Source organism: Dasypus novemcinctus, chromosome 13 (assembly GCF_030445035.2).
Source record: "Dasypus novemcinctus isolate mDasNov1 chromosome 13, mDasNov1.1.hap2, whole genome shotgun sequence".
NCBI lineage: Eukaryota > Metazoa > Chordata > Mammalia > Cingulata > Dasypodidae > Dasypus > Dasypus novemcinctus.
Window position 1 is genome coordinate 9,748,812 of NC_080685.1, and position 22,148 is coordinate 9,770,959.

The 22,148-nt window shown below is 41.1% G+C and overlaps 1 protein-coding gene across 1 annotated transcript in view; it reads right to left on the reverse strand.

The window, feature by feature from the left end:
• The window catches only part of FMN2 (formin 2), a 399,341-nt gene that overhangs the window by 262,916 nt on the left and 114,277 nt on the right, over positions 1-22,148 (reverse strand). Inside the window, 3 exon segments of the mRNA XM_058309485.2 lie at positions 3,241-3,385; positions 4,976-5,199; positions 5,201-6,640. Of these exon segments, the coding sequence (XP_058165468.1) occupies positions 3,241-3,385; positions 4,976-5,199; positions 5,201-6,640 (1,809 nt within the window).

Here is a 22,148-nt window from a genome sequence, read left to right on the forward strand (position 1 = left end):
GATTATGAGGATTATAGAAGTAAATAAGGCACAATATGACTTGTGGTTTCCGTAATAATTACTGTTATTGTTTTTGTTCTACTACTACTACTACTATCAGTGTGTTAACCAAAATGTATTTATTTATGGCTTCATTTGACACACGATTAACTAGAAATTTCCTTTTTTGATATAATCTTTATTATCAACATCATTTCAAAGTCAATTCTCTCTCTTTCTTGTTCACAAACTTGGGTTAAACTTATTTTAGTCTTTGTTTGATCACAAGATACCTGAGATGTCTTAGGGTCAACATCAATAATCAATGAATCACTGAATCATCCTGGAAATAGAGAGATCAGGCTAAATGTTTACTGCCTCTAGAGCATTCCTTTAAAGTGGGTAAGTGGTATGTATATCAATGTTTAAATGTGAGCATTACATGAGATTGCTTTCTCTATTTTCCTCTTTATTCCTTAAGCAACAGGTGTTAATGGCTTTTTTTAAGTTAGCAGTTAATATTTAATTCTTAAATATAAGTGTCCCATTCATTTGCTTAAGCATATATCAAACCACGGTTCAGTAAACTATCATATACCTTCTCAGCTAATTTCCTATGTTTGATACTTCAAAATAAAGAAGAATAAACGTCACAGGACAAACTCCAATATATGCTCTATTAGAAAGATACAAAGTCCTTTGCCATAGATTCATTGGAAGAAAAATGATTTAGAAACACAAGAATATATTCTTTCTTTTAGTCTAGGTATCAAGAGAATACCTCTTTCTCTTTAAGCCAAATGGCAATGTACCCTGCTAAGGAATCTTCTATTATCACTCTGAAAATGTCTCTGCTAGGAGAATGAAAACAGCATAGGCACCTCGTAAATACCAACCTATTTGACTGCGGTCTAACATTCAAGAAGACAGATGGCAGAAAAATTATTTGACTATTTTTAAATATTTAAAGAAAAACAGAACTCCCAGCTCCCATTGTATATAAGAAGAATTGCTTGAAATAACTCCATAAACATATGCCATAGCATTAAAGGCTATTAGTTTTACTGGAAATAAATCATGAGGTACCAAAAGGTCTGCACATACAATCAGTATACCTTTCTCATATAAACGGGACTATTTGTATGCACCCAGAAAATACACTTAAACAAAATTTTAAATGTCACAAGTAAATTGAATGGATAGATTTTTTTCTCCCACATACAATGAAGTTAAATAAAACTTGATTTGTTCAGCAATATATCACTTTGCAACAGTTTTTTTAATCTCTCTAAGATACAGAAAATGCATTTGTACCCCTACAAAGTCAGATTTGAAATGAAAAGCTCAGTACCGAGCCAAGAGCTGCTGAACAAACATATTAGTAATGATGGAGACAGTCACACAGACCTGTTTGAGGTTCAAGGTCAATAGCAGTGTCACTATTGATAAGTGTAAGTTATGACATTGGCAATGTCTCTTATCTACAGGTTATGAAATGTCTTAATGAGAGGGTGAGGTGATTATGTATAGGTGATGTTTAATACAGCTGCGCTTCATATCATCTCCTGCCGCCTAGTTGAATTTCAAGTTTTGATGATTCACATAGAAATCATTTGCGTATGCTAAAAACTGAATACAATGTCAAATAAACCATGAAATCCTAGAGCCTCAGGCAGCACATGAGGAAGGCACCTTCCACTCAGCAATGGAAGCTACGCTGGCTGCCTGCGTCTCCCCGATGTCTGTGCTCTCCACCCATAATCCATGCCCAGGAAGTTTTTCCATCTCCAGTACAGCCATGAGAAGAGAACTGATGACTCAGCCTGAAAATGTGTATATATCTAAGTGGAAAAGATTTTACAGTCCTTGTCTCTGCCAGAGAAAATGTGGTTTTCCATCTACCTTTATTCCTCTTTAGACCGTCCCCTTGGCATTATTAATTATTATGACATGAATGATTTTCTAGTTTTAATTACTACTGGGCATACTCACTGATTTTTTTTAAGTGTTCCTCCATCAGTCAGCTGGTTTGTTAAATTAGCAAATACTTATTAAATGCTTACTATGTGCCAGGTACTGTCCGATTTACCACAGTTATTGAATTAAAGTTACCATCAACCAACTGCAATGCAATAAATGGTTCAGAAAAATTCAATGGCAAACTATTTGGGCATGAATTATTCTGAGAGTAATGAAATGTCTGGGTTGAGCCTGGCTAGGCGCTCCAGGCAGCCAGCTGGCCATCTAAGTCCTTCTTTCCCTGGCTGGATTTGGCAGTGTCCATCCAATAGGAGCTGTCTGCTCCCAATAGCTACTGATGGGAATAGCTCTGGGTCATGTGCTTAGTTACAGCCTCCAGGTCAGAGGCAAAAATTCAGAGAAGTGCCCCATGAGGTGGCACTCATCTGGGGACACAGTGTCAGGAGAACACTGACGACATGGCGCCTCAGCTCTCTCTCCCAAGACGGAGCTGTCTGCTAGTCCTTTGCTCGTGTACTCCTCCTCATCCCCCTCCCAGCCCTGCAGAAGATAAGCAACATAGCCTCTCTCCATTTCAGAGTAAAAGATGGGCTCCAAGAGCCCATACCTTCTATCTGGAGCTCATAATTGTGGGAAATTTATAACAAAATCATCTTATGATCAAGTATAACTGATGTACCAGTTGAAAATGTTTCTTAGAGATGCTTCCCTCCAAATTCCTTCTTTACCTGAACCAGGTGACATAGGTTGGAGAGAAGGCTGCCCTAGCACAGGAAGGATATGTTGGAATTGGGCATAAGATTTTTTCCCATATTTCAAATTCAGTGCAGTCATTTAGCTGGGTTCCAACAGCATCCAGTGGAGGTATAAAATAAGGAGTGATCAAACACATTACCAGTTTCCAGAGGACTGGGGTAATTTCTTGCTCATTTCTCTTTGCCTATCCTTTCCTTCCCTCCCATGCATACTTGTATTAAGATGGATTTAAATCAAGTGACAATATATTTCTAAACAAGTAATTCTAGAAACAGCAATTACTGAGATTCGGGAAATAAGTATTATGAGGTTACAAAAAATAGGACATTATCATTTGATGAAGATGATTATTTGTTCTATTTGAAATAGTCTTAACTATTCAAAGGTTAAAATTCTAACCTTTGCTCTCTGTTTAATGTCTATGGAGGTTTACACAGCCCAGACGCTATTTCTAAGTTTTTCTCCAATTATAGGTTCACTTATGCCAGAAACTCTGTCCAATTTTAGAAAGCACAAGATACTCACTTGTTTAGCCTTGGTCTTTGTGATGGTGTCAGAAATAGGCTTCTTTCTCTCCTTAACAGCAGTTTTAGAAAACAGCTCCTCAAATTCATGACAATCTATGGACGGCTCTTCAATTTTTTCCCAAATAAGTGAAGCTGTGGAGTCTCTAAAGTTAAGCAAAAGACCAATGAAAAGGCCATCAACCTAAACCACAAAACAGCACAGTGAGCATAAAACAAAAGAAGAAGGGAAAGAAAGAAGGGCAGAAGAGGAAAGAAGGATGAAAGTTAAGAAGAATGGAAAAAAGGAAGGGAGGGAAGGAAGAATACTGAATTTCTTTAACACCATCATTTCTTTTATCAACTTGGTGAGAAAGTTAAAATACTATGAAGGAATAATGAAACCTCTAGTTGGAAACAATGATTTCTATGTTAATCACTGCATAGAAACATAAAAGAAAAACCCCTCTTGAAATGGGCCATAGATGCAGTAAATTCTTGATATCTCACAACTCCAACCTGGATCACCAGTCCTAGAGATTAATCTTAGATTTAAAAAAATTACCAAGATATTTCCAACATTTTCCTACTGCCTCCTACCAGCTCATTGTTAGTTGACCTATCAATGGCTGCAGATTCATTTAGTGCCACCTAAAAAGAAAATTACAGTTGGAAGGATAGAGCCATAAAAAAAAGAAAATATAACAAAACAGAAGAATATAATGTATTCATATAATGTATCTGGAGACAATGAGCATGAGGCAGTTTGTAATAATTCATCAGCATAAACAAAGAGAAAATTAATATAAGATATGAAAATGGGTCTGTCTTATTTCTAAATGCATGCTCTATAACACAAAGAAAATTCAAAGAAACATGAAAAATTAGAACAATGAAGTCCAGGGAGGCTTAATAAACAGCCCCTCCTGCCCCCATATTCCCACGTCACTGCCTCAGTGACATGGCAACACAGGCTATGGACCATGCAAGGGTGACTGACATGCTACTGACAGCTGGTGGGAAGTATTCTTTTACAATGACCACCCCAACTATGATCTTATGACTACACATGCCCATCATCTATGGAAATGCCATAAAATTGATAAAGCTAAGTCAATTTACACATGGAGTGTGGATGTGTGTATTCTTGTGCAGCATGTTTCTGTAGACTGAAAACAAAAAGGAATAGTGAAGCAAGGTTGTGCCTTGAAAGTGATGCAAAAGCCATCATGAAGAGTTATCAAGTTTGCCAAAGGATTCTATTTATATTTATAAGCTGCTGGTCAGAAATGGAAATCTGAATAGGGAGAGCAAAGAGCAAATTTTCATATGGAAAATCATCTAGCTACAAATGCCTCTGCCTACCTGCCTTGACTCCTTTTCTGGAGAGGATAAGCATATTTTCCATTGGGCTTCCAGGCTCTGCAATTAGGGTAACAGCATCCTTGCTAAGAAAACGCATCCCTCTATCTTTGAAAGTTAGATAGGGAACTCTACAGACAGACATATGTATATTTGATACATCGACATACGTCATTGGTTTTACCCCTTTGATATTTCTCGTGGAGGAAAGGCTGCACATTTACATCACAAATCACTTCTCTTAATATTGATGTAACATCTACAAATAAGTTTTAGAACTGTACTTAAAACACATTAAAATTATACCTTAAATTATTATTTTCCTAAGAGTTTTAAAGTTAAATGCTTCACTTGTATTGACAAAATGTCCAGCAATGAGCTCGCTTTCATGTTACCTTTTACTATGCAGCTGAATTCTTGTCCAATAAAGAGGCTTCATTGGTCGACAAGGCTCTATGGGCTGCTTCCTACTCCCCTTTTCCTGGTTTGTTCCTAATCCAAACAAGCCAGCTGGCAACGGAGGAGGAAGAAATCCACACACTTGCGGTGTTGGTAAAGAGCTACTCCCAGCTTCTGGGAGGAGGGGAGCGCCAGATCCGGGGGGTAGAGGGGGTGGGGGGGGGTGGGGGGATTCCTGTCCCAAGAGCCAGGGGAGGGAGAGCTGGAGCAGGTGGAATCCCCACACCTGGCAGAGGAGGGGGTGGGGGGATCCTAGCACCTGGCAGAGGAGGGGGCAGGGGGGGAGGGGGGGGAATTCCAACTCCAGGCAGCGGAGGGGGAGGAGGTATTCCCACACCTGGTAGAGGAGGGGGAGGAGGTATTCCCACACCTGGAAGAGGAGGGGGAGGGGGAGGAGGTATTCCCACACCTGGAAGAGGAGGGGGAGGGGGAGGGGGAGGAGGTATTCCCACACCTGGAAGAGGAGGGGGAGGGGGAGGGGGTATTCCCACACCTGGAAGAGGAGGGGGAGGAGGAGGGGGAGGGGGTATTCCCACACCTGGAAGAGGAGGGGGAGGAGGAGGGGGAGGGGGTATTCCCACACCTGGAAGAGGAGGGGGAGGAGGAGGGGGAGGGGGTATTCCCACACCTGGAAGAGGAGGGGGAGGAGGTATTCCCATACCAGGAAGAGGAGGGGGAGGAGGAATTCCCACCCCGGGGGGAGGGGGAGGGGGAGGAGGTATTCCCTCCCCGGGAAGAGGCGGGGGAGGAGGTGGAATCTGGACGCCTGGCAGAGGTGGAGGAAGAGGTATTCCCTCACCAGGCAAAGGAGGGAGAAGGGTCGGCAGCACATCTGTACCGGGCAGAGGAGGAGGTGGGGGCACGGCTGAGCTGGGCAGAGCGGGCACTGTCATGCCAGGGGGAAGGGGAGGCGGGGGAACCGTCCCACCCCGGCCAGGCAGGGAGCCCGAGGATTCCGTGCAAGGCAGAGGCGGTGGGGGAGGGATGTGACAACTGTCTTCTAAAGGTGGGAACACAGGGTGTTCATGGATGGTCTCCGGCTCCGCAGTCAGACACGGGTGCGCAGGCGGGGCCTCGGGCCGCCCTAGACCCTCGGCGCCCGGGGCGGGTGGCGGCGGCGGCGGCGGAGCTTGGGGTGTGCTCTCGGGGGACTGGCGGGCATCGAGCTGCACTGAGATGAGTCTTGGAGACACAAGCAGAGAAATCTCCGAACAAAATTTGGTCGGAGGTCCAGGAGCCGAGGTGGGCACAGCGGGCCCCCCACCTTCGGCCCCGGTGGGGCACGGCGGACGCTCCGGCAGCGCGTTAGCAGCAGGCGCTGCCGGCACGCCGCCCTCTTCCGTCGGGGAGGTCTGGATGGATCTCGCCTGTAAAATCCTCTGCTGCCGTGCTTCCTTTTCTCCTAACCTGAGCTCCTCTAAAGAAACATCCGGGGGGGTCATCGGTGCGTTCAGGACCCCAGGGCGGCGCGCGGCCGCCTCCGCGTCCACGGCAGGGTACTGCTTCTCTAGTTCAGCTATTTTGGTCCTCAGATCCTCGATGGTCTGTTCCAGCTGCTGAATCACAGTTGCCTGTCCTTCAGATTTCATGTCAAAAACTTCCTGAGGGGTAACAAGCACAGACACGGGTCATAGGAAATCAGGAAAAAGCAAACATCACAGAGACTAGAAAACTAAGCAATATCATGGCTTAACATCCTTCCAGAAAGCTCTCTCCATGTTAGTATTTCTATGGGGCCCCTCTTTTCCACTCTCACATTGCAAAATGGTTTACATGCATTAACACAGAAACCTAGAGCCCCCTGTTACCTAAGCTTTGAATGCTCTACTTAAGGACAATTAGATAAGAGTCCATCAAAAAGCTAGGGGGAAAGGTCTGAGTGACAAGCCCACTGATTTCTAAGAGGGCCGTCCCTCTTTCCTGCCTAATAATATTGGCCATTAAGATGTGCCCAAAAGAGAACACTCATCCACTGCTGGTGGGAATGCAGAAGGATCCAACCATTCTGGAGGACAGTTTGGCGGCTTCTCAAAAAACTAACCATAGATTTCCCATATGACCCAGCAATACCACTGCTGGGTATATACCCAGCAGAACTGAAAACAAGGACACAAACCGATATATGCACACCAATGTTCATAGCAGCATTGTTCACTATCGCCAAAAGTTGGAATCAACCCAAATGCCCATCAACAGATGAGTGGATCAATAAAATGTGGTATATACATACAATGGAATACTACTCAGCTTTAAGAACAAATACACTACAAGCACAGGTGATAACATGGATGAATCTTGAGAACCTGATGTTGAGTGAAGCAACCCAGGCATTGAAGGACAAATACTACATGACCTCAATGATAGGAAATAAGCAAGCTGCCTCAGAGAGCTAGAGACTGGAAGATAGGCTTACAGGAAATCGGGGGCAGAGGAAGGATATAAGCTGACATCTACATGGGTGAAATCTATGATAAGCTGGCGGTAAGTATGTGCACAAGGAAGAGATAAAATGGGGGCATAGGGTTACCTTTGAGTGGGGCTTTGCAGGTTTGAGGGAGACTAGGGATGGGCGGATGGGTAATATTGCCCAAGAAATTAGGGGGAGGGTGGGGCAACATACGAACATAGGAGATTGTCAGGTGTTGGTTGAAAGTAAAATGCTGAGAAAACCTTTCCAAAATATAATTAGGAAAGTTACCTGTTTAAGATACTCAAAGGGGATAATGTGACGGAGGACAGACTCCTAGGGAATATCTGAATGCTCATTTTCCCAGAGTGGGTTATACCATTGGGTAGAGACCCATATAATGAGAGTGAAGGTATACCCACATCCTGGGGAGGACTAATGCCATCAAATAGAGGGAACTACATCTCTCAAGAGAAATGGTGTCTCCCAGGGCATTAGGGCAGTTGAGCAAATCAAGCCCTCAACACTGTTGCAAGTATCTCTGAACATGGCTCCTCAAGAAATGAAGACTGACTGTCACTGTGGGGCCCAAGGGGAAAAGATGGAACCAAAGTAACTGTGAAGGCAAAAGAAGTGTTTCACAAGAGTATACAAGAATGGATATAAAACATGTAACATTACACCAAAAACATATAGGGGACGACAGACTAATAATGTAAACCATAATGTAAAACATAGGATAACTAAAAAATTTAGAAAACTGTATAGCCTAGAGTATAAACCACAATGTAAACACAAATGTCACCTTGTTTGAAAGCTACTGTCTCAATATCTGTACATCAGTTTCAGTAAATATGATATGAATAAGTTAAAAGATTATCGCTGTGGAAGGGAAAAGGTTTATAATGGATATGTGGGACTACTGTATACTGTATATATGAATTACTGTGATCTAAGGCTCTTGTGAAGAGAAGCTCAATAATTAGGAAAAAAGAAAAGAAAAAGACATGATGTAGAATTTTTCCAAATCAATATGTATTCTATATCTAACCTTTAAACTCATCGCTATATTCCATTTTACTAGTAAGGGAACCTGACATTATATTGGGCTTCACTTTTCAGGAAGTTTTGGATCACAGAGTGGTTCAACAATGGCAGCGGAGGAATACTGGTATGGGATGTTATTGACAGGCGATATATGGTTGACAGGGAGTTATACAGGGCATGTGTCCAGGGTGCATGGAAATGTTTGGATATACTCATAGTGGAAACAATTAAAAACAACAGCTGGGGGGTAGTGGGTTCCTGGCTGGGGGGGGCTCTGTCGTGGTCCCTAGGGGAGAAGCAGCAGTCCCCCAGGTGCAACAGTAAGGACCAGGAAGGAATGAGGGTCCAACAGTGAGCCCCTGATACTAATGACTATGCTTGTGAGCCTATACACCTGAAATAAGAACAAGGCCTAGAGCAGCACTGTGCCTAGGGGTTCCCTCCTGACAGCCTCCGTGTTACTCAAATGTGGCCAGTCTCGAAGCCAAACTCAGAATGTAAATGCAATGCCTTCCCCCCAGCGTGGGACATGACACCTGGGGATGAGCCTCCCTGGACCGAGGGATCACTACCAAGTACCAGCTGATGACGTAACTAGAAAATGACCTTGAATTAAAGGTTCAACGCGGACCAGCAGAATATCCCTGTCTACATATAATAACAGGAGTTAAAAATGCTGTTTGACATAAAGTAAGGGGGAAATGGAAAGGACAAATGAGTTCATATGGCTATGAGTCTCTAAAAAAGAGTCTGGAGGTTGTCGGAAGGATTGCCCTTATGCACACCTGAGCAGAGTCTCAGACAGATAAAGTAGATACAACCCCATGTATTGGTCCTTTTGAGGGCTAGAGAGACCCACAGGTTCTATGGTCATGGCAGATGGGGTTCACTGCCATGTCAGTTGGCCCTTCCTTGGAGCTGGTGTTTCTGCGTGATGGAGCTGGACTCAGATGGGATCTCTTTTCACAAGCCTTTCATGCTACTTTACTGGAATTGTAGTTGGTGCTGGGGTTTAAGATATATCTAGGGGATTTGAATCTCTGGACTGACAATATGATAGCCAGGCCCTGAGCCTCAACAGACTTCAGCTCCTACACTCTGATTTATTGGACTTATCCCACTCAGCTAACATGGAGTTGAAGAATGCCAACCACCACACCATGGAGCCTAGAGTGCCTACAACTGAAAGCAGGAGGATTGCATCCAGTATCCATGTGGAATCTAAGCCCCCTCTTGACATAGATGTGGAATGGACACAACCAAGCAAAGGTACACAGGAAGGAGGAATACAGTAAGGATTAGAGTGGACTTAATGATATCCTATTCATGAACTATTGTGGTTAATAATCGAGAAAATGTGGCATTGGTGTGGAAAAAAATGGCCATGGTGGCTGCTGGGTGCGGGGAATGGGAGGAAGAGATGAGATGTGGAGGCATTTTCGGGACTTGGAGTTGTCCTGGGTGGTGCTCCAGGGACAATTGCCAGACATTGTATGTGCTCCCATGGCCCACTGGATGGAACGTGGGAGAGTGTGGGCTATGGTGTGGACCACAGGCCATGGGGTGCAGCGATGCCCTGAGATGTACTCACCAGATGGAATGGATGTGTCATGATGATGGGGGAGAGTGTTACTGTGGGGGGAGTGGTGGGGTGGGGGTAGTGGGGGTGAATGGGGACCTCATATTTTTTTAATGTAATATTTTTTAAAAAATGAATAAATTGGGTAGAATTTGGAAAAAAAAAAAATGTGCCCAAAAGAAATGCCCTTTTCAAAGACAATCACTGAATGAGTCTCCAAAAAGAATCTTTGCAACATATATGGTATGAGCAAGCGTCTTACTACTTAGGTCATGTTTACTATAATTTTGATATTTTACCAAAAGCATTTCAAAAAGTGGTCCAGTTACGTTTCTCCACAGTTTAAAAAGAAGATGGAAGATAATTATTGTGCCAACGTATGAGATGCCCTCACGTCTAAATGGTGTTTTCCTTTCCCAAAGCAAACAACAGACCAGGGCTCCATTAAGAAAAAAATTGTTTTTGGTGGAAGGGGGAACTTCTATAGGTAAATTAAAGAACAAAAATGAGTAAGAGAAAAAGAGGAGAAGGAGGAATGGATAAAGAGAAAGGAGGAAAAAGAGGAATAATCGAACATATATGAGAAGGGAGGACAGATCCCAGCTGTGCCTGTACAGAGATTGGTTTACTGAAGGCTGGAATAAAAGACAAAAAGAAGGTGAGAGAATATTTTCTATCTTAGCAAAATCCCAGACATTGTGAGAGGAAGTCACGGAGAGGAGCAGCAGCCTGAAGTCAACAGAACTGGGGAGAGCACGGAGAAGTCACTGCCACGAGAAGGGAAAGCCAAGGACCCCAAGGCTTGCCAGCCGGAATGCTACCAACCCTGGAGGAAGCAAGCCTTCTAGGCTGCAAGAAGCAAGGCCATAAATCCCCGCCGATTTATCATGGCATTCGTTGTAGCATCTGGGGAACTATGACCGTTTTTGGTCAATAGAAGCGACTATTAAGAGCAACAGGCCCAGATGTGGAAAAACACCTGCTATTTTTCACACAAAGGAGCCTGGAGATGACGCTCCAGACAGCTTTGTACATATTATGGAAGAATAATTAGGACATAATATACAGATCACAATAAATATGAAACAAAACTCTTATCCTATTTGTGTGAGGTCAAACTCTGGATCCAAGAAAAGTCTCCAAAAACATTTAAAAATAAAGGTTTTCTGTATTCTTTAGCCAATCCCAAACAAATACCCAACCCCTTCTGCAATGTCCAAACTTAAGGTAGACAAGGGAGAAATGGAAATGTACTATAAATTTAACATTATTGATGCCATGGGTACATTTGATGAAAGTCCTGAGAGCTGGTGTATTGTTTTGTTCTATTTTGTTTTGTTTTGTTTTATGGGGCAGAGGAAGGAGGGGTAGTACATTTAAGCTTATTAGCTTTGACTTTTATCCCTGCTAATTATTCTCTGGAAACTTTGTTCAGTTTTTTGTTTTTGTTTGGAAGCTATAGCTTTGGCTACAACATTTAATTCGCTAAGATTAATTATGAAGCTTGTTGAGAAATGAGCTGAAGAGAGCTTATAACTTCTGTATTAGTCAGCCAAAGGGGTTTTTATGCAAATAACCAGAAATCTGTTGGTTTTTATAAAGGGTATTTATTTGGGATAGAAGCTTAGAGTTACAAGGCCCTAGAGAGTCCAGCTCAAGGTACCGTAAGAGGTACTTCCTCTGGAAACTCTGTTGCCACGTGTTAAAGCAAGATGGAGGGCAATGTCTTTGAGGATTCAGCCTTCTTTGCTCTTAAGGCTCCATGGGCCCAGCTTCTTCTGATCTCACCTGGAGGCTGGAGGCCTTGTTTCTTTCCGGCTCAGCTGCTCTGTCCTCTTCACAAGGAAAGCTGTAAACTCTCAGGCGAATGGCCCATCTCTCCTTGGGACTGCAGGATCAAAGTCCTCTTCCATGTCTATGGAGTTCTCCCTCTTTTCTCACATATCTGCTGCTTCTGCATTGTTTTTTTTTTTTTAATACTTTTTAATATATATTTTTTAAGATATTTAGATTACATAAATGTTACATAAAAAATATAGGGGATTACCGTATGCCCCTCTCCCCACACTTCCCCACATTCACAACATCCTTCATTAATATGGTACATCTGTTACCATTGATGAACACATATTGGATTTTGCCCCTAAGCATGGAATACAGTTTACATTATAGTTTACATTCTGTGTTGTTGGTTGAGTGTCAGTTTATATAGCCCACACAGGGGGCGGGGACTCAACCCTGCACACCCCAATGATGTAGTCGAATCAAAGCCCTAATCCTGATTTAATCAAACAAAAGTGAAACCTGTGAATTTAATACAATCAAAGGGGAATGCCCAAAGGAATAGAAAAGTTTACAAACATAATATCTCGTTTTGTAATTCATAAATAATATCAAACTGCTACAACTTTAAAGACATGGGCCCTACACAGTGTATTTTTTTTTTCTCTAATATCAAAAATATCAAGCTGCCCTTATTGTGAAAGGAAATTGAAAAGGGAAAGCCATTTATTTTGTAACTAATAATGGAACCTAACACACTTTAAATTGCTAGGCAATATTTTGAGATGTAATTTATATTTTTATATAAATATAGGTATATATATTTATTAAGTACCTTAAGTCACTGTTTTTCACCAAAGTTTACACAAAAGACTGAAGACAATGCACTCTTTGGAAAATTATGCCATGTATTTTGCTAAGTCATCTATACTAAAAGAAATAAGTGGAACAAACAATTTTTAATATCACATTTGGCCACTGTATTTAACTCCAGATTCCAATTGTGATGCTAGTAAGTCAGAAGAAAACAGAAGCTGAAAAATTAACTCCCAAGTCCATCCTAAGAAAAAGTACAACTATTCAATATTTCTTCATTATGTTGGATTAGTAAAATGTATAGATGATTTTCATTTTTCTGACATGCCCTTAAATGTGACTTTTTATCATTAATAATTGAATTATCTTGAAGAGTAACTAAGTTTCTCACTTTCCCTCTAATGATGACCTTATAAAAAAGATTAATTAACGAGAACATGTAAGAATTAGACTCTGGATGAGTTTTCCAAATCTCAATTCTTAAATATTTTATTACCTAGCTCAGCTCTTTTTTTTTTTTTTAACATAGATTCAAATATAAAGAAAACAGTAGAAAATTTAAAGAACATCTAGAAAAATAAGTGATCCTAAATCCTAAAAGCCTAGCACAATAACAGTTATTAAACCTCTTTCTAGGTTGATTTATGCTCCCTGTACTGGCCAACTAATTCATCAAAGCACCCAAAGCCCACGTAAGAGAGGTTAAAACATAAGTGACTGGGAAGATAACTGGGATCTTTTGTCTCTAGTTTACACAGACACTCAGAAAAAGATAAAAGTTGATTCCACTGCACAAGACAATTAGGACCCAAAAAAAGAAGACTACTTAAGTGAAATACACTTAAGACATGTTGGTAGTTACTTTGGATTGGCTCTCCCAATCTCCATATTCTCCATTTCCATACTCCCTTGCAGCTAGGGTTCTTGATGCAAATTAGATTCATCCAGTTAGAAGCAGTCACATATAGATTTAGAAAGCAGAATGAAGTGGGGTCCTATAGTCCCGCATGTCTTGACTGTTTTGTTAGCAATTAATACCTGAGGACTTGAAGTTCCCATGGAACTGCATTCCCATATCCATTCTCAATTTGGGTGTAAGGAAGCAGTGGTGGAAGCAGCAGCAGTGACTCCTTAATCTGACTTTCTAATCCATGGAATGCAGTTCTTGGGTGTAGCAGTTTCATACTGTTGATGAATTCCAAGATTAAATACTGACTGTAAACTGGTCTGTTCCTCTAGGCTTGTGACACCCTTTGATAGTATTCAATTCGGAGTTTTTACTTTTACTTGATTAAATTAATATTAGGGCTTTGATTTGGCTATGTCAGTAGAATGTTGAGTCCCTGTCCTCTTTGTGGGTAGACACACAGAGAAAACGACACCGCAGAGGAGAGAAATTTTAGTTTTTGATGCTAGAGCCCTGGAAAGTAAATAACAGAGAAGAATAACACAGAGGAAGAAAGACAGCTCATTAGACTGTAGGGGTCCTGGGAAGAGAAATGAGCTTGTTAGCCTACAGCTGCAACTAAGCCCGGGAAGAAACGAGCTCCCAGGAAAGAGAGCCCTCCAGCCTACAGATTAGATAGGAAGAAGCTAGGACCACAGAGCCTTAGGAGGGAGAGGAAGGCTGAAAACTCAGAGACCAGCAGCCATCTTGCTCCAATATGTGGAAACAGACTTTGGTGAGAGAAGTAACTTACTCTTTTATGGCCTTGTGACTGTGAGTTTCTATCCCAAATAAATACCCTTTTAAAAGACAACAGACTTCTGGTACTTTGCCTCAGCACCCCTTTGCCTGACTAGCATGTTGGGTGTGGGATATATCTGCAAAGGCAGCAGCTTCTTGGGTCAGGAGTCAAGACCCAATGGTGCCCTTCAGAGGTTTTAGTCCCCTAAGAGGTGAGCTGTGGAAAGCTTTCCTGAAATAAGAAAGTCACAGAAAATGTGTATGATGGCACTTATGAAAGGTGACCAGAAATAGCCAATTTGCAGAGACAGAAAGTAGATTCGAAGCTACCAGAGAATGGTAGTTGGAAGGAAGGCAGAGCGTGTGTTTGGTGGATACAGAGTGTTTGTAAATTAACTTAAAAAAAACACAACTGCCCCCCATTTCCTCAAGGAAAGTTATACCATTTAGTATGATTCTCTAACTTCTACCTCCACCTATAAATCCTATAAACTTATCAACATCTCTTAGCAATTCTCATTTCTTTCCTCAAGTCTCAGAAGATGAAGTATCTCTTCACAGGTTCAGACCGACCCCTCCATGACAGCCCTCTCACCAACACTGCTATATGACTACTACTGCTGCTAAAGAGAGCTGGCATGAGGGAGCACTCATCGCCTGCGAGAAACTGTGTCGAGGACTTTATGTAATTCGTCTTGGAATCCTCAGGACACTGACCTAGGTACGTCATCAATTCTTCTTTCACAGATGAGGAAGCCATAGCTCAGAGTTGCAGGAACCTGTCCAAGAAATAGAGGAGCTGGAATAGGAAGGCTAGGGACTGGATGACAGAGCCCGAGCTCTTAGCACTAAACACACAACCTGTCTCCTCGAAGACTCCATACGTTAGTGTTCCCTCTCTCATGCCATGCCAAGCTCTTTTTCTGTAAGTCTGTTTAAAAACTGAAGCCTCCCAACCTGTAAATCCTTATATTGATATCACCTTCTTATCTGGCTATCATTCAGTCTTTTCTACATCTCATTTCTTCTTCTCAATGGAGTTATCAACATTCATTTGTTTCACTTCTCCCTACTCATTTTTCAATTTATGACCATTGGGAACTTACTCCATTACTCTGTTGAAACTGCCTAATGGAAATTATCAGTGACTTCCTGACAAATCCAATGGACGCTTTTTAGTGTTTCCCGACAGAAGCTCTCCAGTGCCTTTGTTGTAATTCCCTCCCTGCTGAAATGGTCTCCATTCATTCTTAGCTAAGACCTTGCTCTCCTGGACCTTCTCTCAGTTCTCAAACCATTCCTACTCTGGATCCTTCACAGATATCCCTTCTGAACTACTGACATTTACCTGAGTTCTGTATGTCAATGTAAACACTATCCCTGAGTGATTTTACTCCTTTCTCACTTAAAATACCATCTATGAGGGTATGCGTAGGCCTTTACTCTCCCAGTCCATAAATGTGCATAAATGGTTCAGAATAGAGGCCCTACAAAGGGACTGCTTGGGTATGAATCCTCATTTTTCCACTTAGTAACAGTGTGACCTGAGGCAAGTTGTTTTAGGTCTCTGTGTTTCTAGCTCATTGGATTAAGACAGCTATAGTTAACAAAGGTAAAGCACTTAGAATGGTCACTGGCTTATGACATGTTCAAAAGGTATTGGGTATTATTATTTATATTGTCCTCCTCTTCCTCAAAAACTCATCTCTTAGGGTCAACCTCCCAGGAGGGGGTGCTAGGTTGGATTATGCATCTTTCTCTGTAGTCTCATAAGACCCACATGTAACTCTTTCACTTCATGTACCTCCAAGCACTAGAACCATCTGTCTTAGATGGCTGTGTATCCCACTAGACTGAGTTCCTTCAAAGCAATAACTATACCCTTTTGTTTTGCAGTTCCTGACACTAAAAGCTGTAAGTCTTTATGAGGTCTTCCATGAATGAATTTCTCAAATCAGGGACTACCTTACTTTAAGTCCGTGGCCAGTTCTATTATTCTAGGCTTAACAAAGGGGCTCACTCTCCCCCGCTCTGAATGCCCATGGCAATTTCTCTCTATATTGTGCAGTACTACTCAGTTAATCCACCCACCCCATAGTGACAAAGGATGAGTGGGAAGATTGGCCTGGCACCCTGCCCCATGGTAAGGGGAGTGCACCCATCGCCCCCTTCACTGGAAGCCAGGTGAGTGTTTTCCATTTTATATCTTCTATAAATACTTAATAAGTGAATGAATGAATAAAGAATCTTAAGTTTTCCCCAACTTGGAAAGTCTAAAAAGCACTGTAGACTGATCTATATATCTGAATTATTATTTTCCATCTATTAACATTGACAAACTTCTACCTTTTGGATAAGTTAAACAGAGAACACCATTTCAAACAGAAATGCAAAATCTGCGTCTTTGTATTTCTCCTGAAAGTAGTTCTGGATGGGTAAAGTGAGGACATGGTCACACAAAAGAAAGAACTTGTCCCCTCTCTCAAACTGCTCAGTGGTCTCAGTGCTGCCCTGCAGTTCCCATACCACGCCAAACATTTATTTTAAATGAACTACTTACTTTCGAGCCTTGGATTAGTTTCTTTCCTAAATAGATTCTAGTCCCAGCAGCCTAATGCTTTGAAAGACTGTGTTGCTGATTGTATCCAACATGTCCTTCCTACCTCAGAACTACAAAAATCAGGAGGAAATTCTACCAGCCCAACCCCTCCCAGGCCAGTGATGAGTACTTCCAAGGGGGGAGAAGAGGGCACAGGCAACATCAGAGAAGGCCAAACACACCGTGACCACAACACAAGAGTCACAATGCGTTCTGCAGAATCTCCGTGTTCAAGACCAATAAAATGTGTCCAGACCTTGCTACTGGAAGTGTGACCCAAGAACCAAGGCGTGGCATCAGCATGGTCACAGACGCGCAGGCTCGGGCCGCATTCCACATGGCTCATCACGGTCTGCATTTCAATCCGATGCCTGAATGTTCTGCTGGCGCCCTGCCCTGGCCCTGTGCTTCTCTAACTAGTTAAGAATCGTCTGTCTCCTCCACACTGCTGTAGACTGACAGCATTAAAAATGCAACGAAAATGAGTTGCTTCGAAAATGATTATGCACTAAAAGTTTGTAACAATGTCAATTTGCTATGAAAAGTGTCTGAACGCTTACTATTAAATACTGTACTTATTTCTTCATGGCGTGCAGACATAGCTGGGCCACAGAACACATTTGGAGTATCACTGGTCTAGTGAAGTAGATTGCTAGGTGACACTACTTGTTTCTTCTCATACTATGTCAGCAAGAACTTGAACCTAAAAATATCTGAGTACCTGTTACATGGAACAGAGGCACTGTGTTAGATGGTATGACTGCTACAAAGGACTTTAATTCCTATTCTAGCTTATAATCTAGTGTGAATGGATAGGAAATCAGAAAAAATATTCATGTATAAAATACATGTATGTATATGTAATTTGTATACAATGCACATTACATGATACATATATCCATGTCTAACTATACATGATGGTAAATGTCAAATGGGTGATACCATTATTTTAGGACTTTACCTTTACTCACAATTTTCACACCATAGAATAAAAAAAAAGATACAGAAGATAGCAACAATAGAGATGGGAACAGATGTGGCTCAGGCAGTTGAGCACCTGCTTCCCACATGGGAGGTCCCAGGTTGGGTTCCCGGTGCCTCCTAAAAACAAAAACAAAACAACAAACAAACAAACAAAATAACAACTCATGGGAGCAAATGTGGCTCATTGGTTGAGTGTCAGCTTCCCACACACAAGGCCCCAGATTCAATCCCCAGCCCCCGGGACCTCAAAAAAAAAACACTTTTAACTTAAAAAGCGATTAACAATGACACTTGAAGTAAAATGAGATAGGAAAAGATAGCATATCTCTTGGTCTCTTGGGAAAATATCTGGCAGTGCTGTAACATTAGTGGTATAGACTATGTCAAAATCTAATTCAATGATTACTTTGTAAATATTAATACCCTAAAGCAAAGAAATGTTAAATGACTTCCCTAACCCTAAGACTTCACGTATCTAACGTAGATGGATTAGTCTGTGAAATAAGACCCAGCATCCATTATTACAGAGTAGCCAAATGTATGTGGGATTTGGGGTTCTGTATTTAGCTGAGTCTTCAAAGAATCTTATCTGGGCTTTCTGATCCAGGGAGATCAGTCAAGGACAAGCAGCCTCTCAGAGAAAACCAATTCACAACATCAGCTCAGGCCTTTGCTTTCAAGCTATCAAAAGCAGGCCATGTGTCTTGTCAGCAGTAACAGCTGATTTGCTATATGGGTTATATTTTTTATTATTTTCAGAGGTTAATAAAGAGAACTGCATGCTTTTAAATATTAATTATTTATCAAGGGAAAAAAGGGGGGAAAAACCAAACACACTGTCTATTCTTGTCCATGTAAGCAAACGACTTACTCTCAGAGGAACCCAAACAAAGCAAAGTGAAGTTGTGCAGGGGCCCACCCACTGACAAAGCCCGTTTCCCATATGTCTCCCATACCCTCTACTTAACAGTCCATCTATTTCAGGTACAACTAGAGGTCTGTGAGATTCTCAAAGGACTTGACATTGGAGAAAGGAAATCTTCGTTAGGTTTAGACTTTTACACTTTCCAAAAAGACTTTCAGCATTTTCAGTAATTTTGTCTACACAATACTAATGGTTCTTACCATTAAAAATTTACATAAATAAAAATTTTAAAAGGAGGAAAAATGATCTTTATAATTTTGGGCAAAATCTATATAATGGGTGAATACTTCAAAATATAAATACAGGAAAACTAACAATCAAATCTATTTTTAATGAGTCTACACATAAGTAATAAACTTTGTATATTATCAATCTTGAGATTAGTTATATTTATAAATATTGTTTTAAAACCCTAAATCATTCTGAGTGGTAGAGTCTGCCATCCGCTTTGGCTGATCAATTATATACAATAAGTCAGCCAAAATTCTTTCATTCCTGTATAATCTTACATGTGGGTGGTGCTGGTTAGTTCTTATAAATTGTTTGAACTCCTGCATCTCACAAAATACAAGTGACCATTAAATAATAAAATGTTCACCAAAAATATTTTTCCAAATACAAGAGATCTGATTCCCAGAAAAAACAGAGCACTTCTAACATTAAGGTCACAACTGTAGAAGGAAGGCCAACAAGACACACTAAAGCAACGATCCTGCTGAGAAGTGAAGTTGTTGCTCATCTTTGAAACTTTTCTATGCTTTTATGTAAGCAGGATACTTACAGAGCCTAGAATATAAAAACTACTCAGCAGTAAGTTACTATTGTAAAAATGTATTTTGTATATCTTAACATCAGATATGGAAATCAATTTCTACCATACTACAAATTTCAAGTTCTGCTAATTTCTAAGATTTCATTGCGACAAGGTAGAGTATCTCTATACATCTGTAAAATAGGGGTTCTCTTCTTCACAGAAGGATATAAATTAAATTCTCTATTTGCCCATGTTTTAAATTCTAAAATGTTCTAAAGTTGTGGGAAAAAACCAATGGCATTCCAGATCTCCAATAGGGAAGGGGAAAAAAACTTCTATTTACATAGGAGAAAGAAAACCTAAATAGATAGGATGATGCACGCAAATAAAATACAACCAATTTCAAGTTTGAGTTAATAGGAAGGAATGTTAGAATATACAGTAAGTGACAAATAACTTACCTAGGACTTCTTGAAGTGGAATTTACATTATTGAAAAGATGTTCAAACACAAAAAGCTAAAATACCATCTCTGGAATCCTTACAAGGAAACAGATGAATTGTTGAAATTATAATATTTTAACTGCAATGGATGTGACAAATCTCTTCTAATCCCTTTATTGCATAGATGAGAGAAATGAGGTGGAGTGTGTGTGGGGAGGAGGACTGGTATTAGAAACCATAATTGGCTCTGTTACTTCTAACATCTCTTTTTCTGAGTAGCTGATAACACTTTGAAGGGAAGGTTAAAGTAATCACAGTGAATAATCAGAGTGGAAGAATTGAGCAAAATATTTGAAAAAGGAAGTTAGAAAAAAGGAAATAAACAGCAAAGAGAATCTGCCTTTTTAGTTGTCTCTCATGTCTGCTTGAATATTCTTTCTAGTTATGTGACCTAAAGTTGTGGTGAAGTTCTGGATCATACTCTAAAGAAATATATTCCTTAAATATCTGAAATAGTGCAAGGAAGAAATACAATGTTTTATTACACTTTCATTAGCCATCAATGATCTATGACTGTAAAATGCAACTTTTCACCCCCTAGCCATCTTCCTGGCATTAACAACCAACTATTCTCTAGTATCATTAAAAAAAATAAAAGTTCATAAAAACAAAGCCTGAAGACCAAATGGAATGGATTAGGAATATCACCCCAAGTGGAAGAGGTGCCTTTTGACCCCACACTCTACAGGAATTGCTCTCCCAGTAATCCCTAATGTTCTCCTCACTGCTGAATACTACAGCTTTAACTCTGGCCTTCATAAAGAATCCGAGGCTCCATCCATCTTAAAATTCCCTCCTTTCTTAGCTTGTATGATTTAATGCTTATCCTTCCTCCCCAATTTCTTTCCCTGATTTCTTTTCCTTTGTTCCCTCTGCTGTATTTTTTGGGGGAAAGGGCACCAGTCTTGCAGTAATTCCCCAAGACTGTGTTCTCAGCCCCCTATCCTCCATCTACACACAAAGAGAGCTCATTAATTTTCACATTTTCAGCTATCATCTCTATACCAATTAGTCGCAAATATTTCTCCATTATAATTGCTTCACTTCCATATTTTGATTGCTTAGAAAAAATCCACTATTTGATTATCCTGCCTTTTCCTTGTATTCATTTTTAAGATTTTTAAATCTCTAATGTATTTCTCTCGCCCCCCCCCCCACCATGGCCATTCACTGTGTGTTCTTCCGTGTCTGCTTGTATTCTTGTCAGGGACACCAGGAATCTGTGTCTCTTTTTGTTGCGTCACCTTGGTGCATCACCTCTCCACGTGTGCAGCGCCACTCCTGGGCAGGCTGCACTTTCTTCACGCTAGGTAGCTCTCCTTATGGGGCGCACTCCTTGCACATGGGGCTCCCCTACACAGGGGACATCCCTGTGTGGCATGGCATTCCTTGTGCGCATCAGCACTGCACATGGGCCAGCTCACCACATGGGTCAAGGAGGCCCTGGGTTTGAACCTTGGACCTCCCATGTGGTAGGCAGAAGCCCTATCCATTGGGCCAAATCCAATTCCCCCTTTTCCTTGTATTTAATACTCAAATTATCCTCCAAAGAATTATACCTTCCTGCCTTTCCAGTTTACCTAGGATCATTTAAATCATTCCTTTAATTCAGTGGTTCAAACTTGATATGCCCCAGAATCACCTGGAGACCTTGTGAAAACAGATTACTCAGCCTTCTCCCCAGAGTGTCTGATTCAGTAGGTCTACGGCACCTGAGAAGTCGCATTTCTAATCAGCTTCTAAGGCGATTCTGATGCTACTGGTCCAGGGACCACACTTTGAAAACCACTACCTAAGTTAGACACTACTTATGGTTTCCAAATCCATTATCTGTATCTTTGGCTGCTATTTTTCCCTGATCATATAAGTATTTAAGTTGAGATTCTCATCACCACAGCTGGGTTACTTCAAGAGTTTCACAGCTGATCCCTCTTCCTCACTGTAGCCTCACTCTTCCCATTAATACTACATTCTCTTGCCAGGTATGTTAATATCCTTTAAACAGTAACTTGCCATGGGACTACTA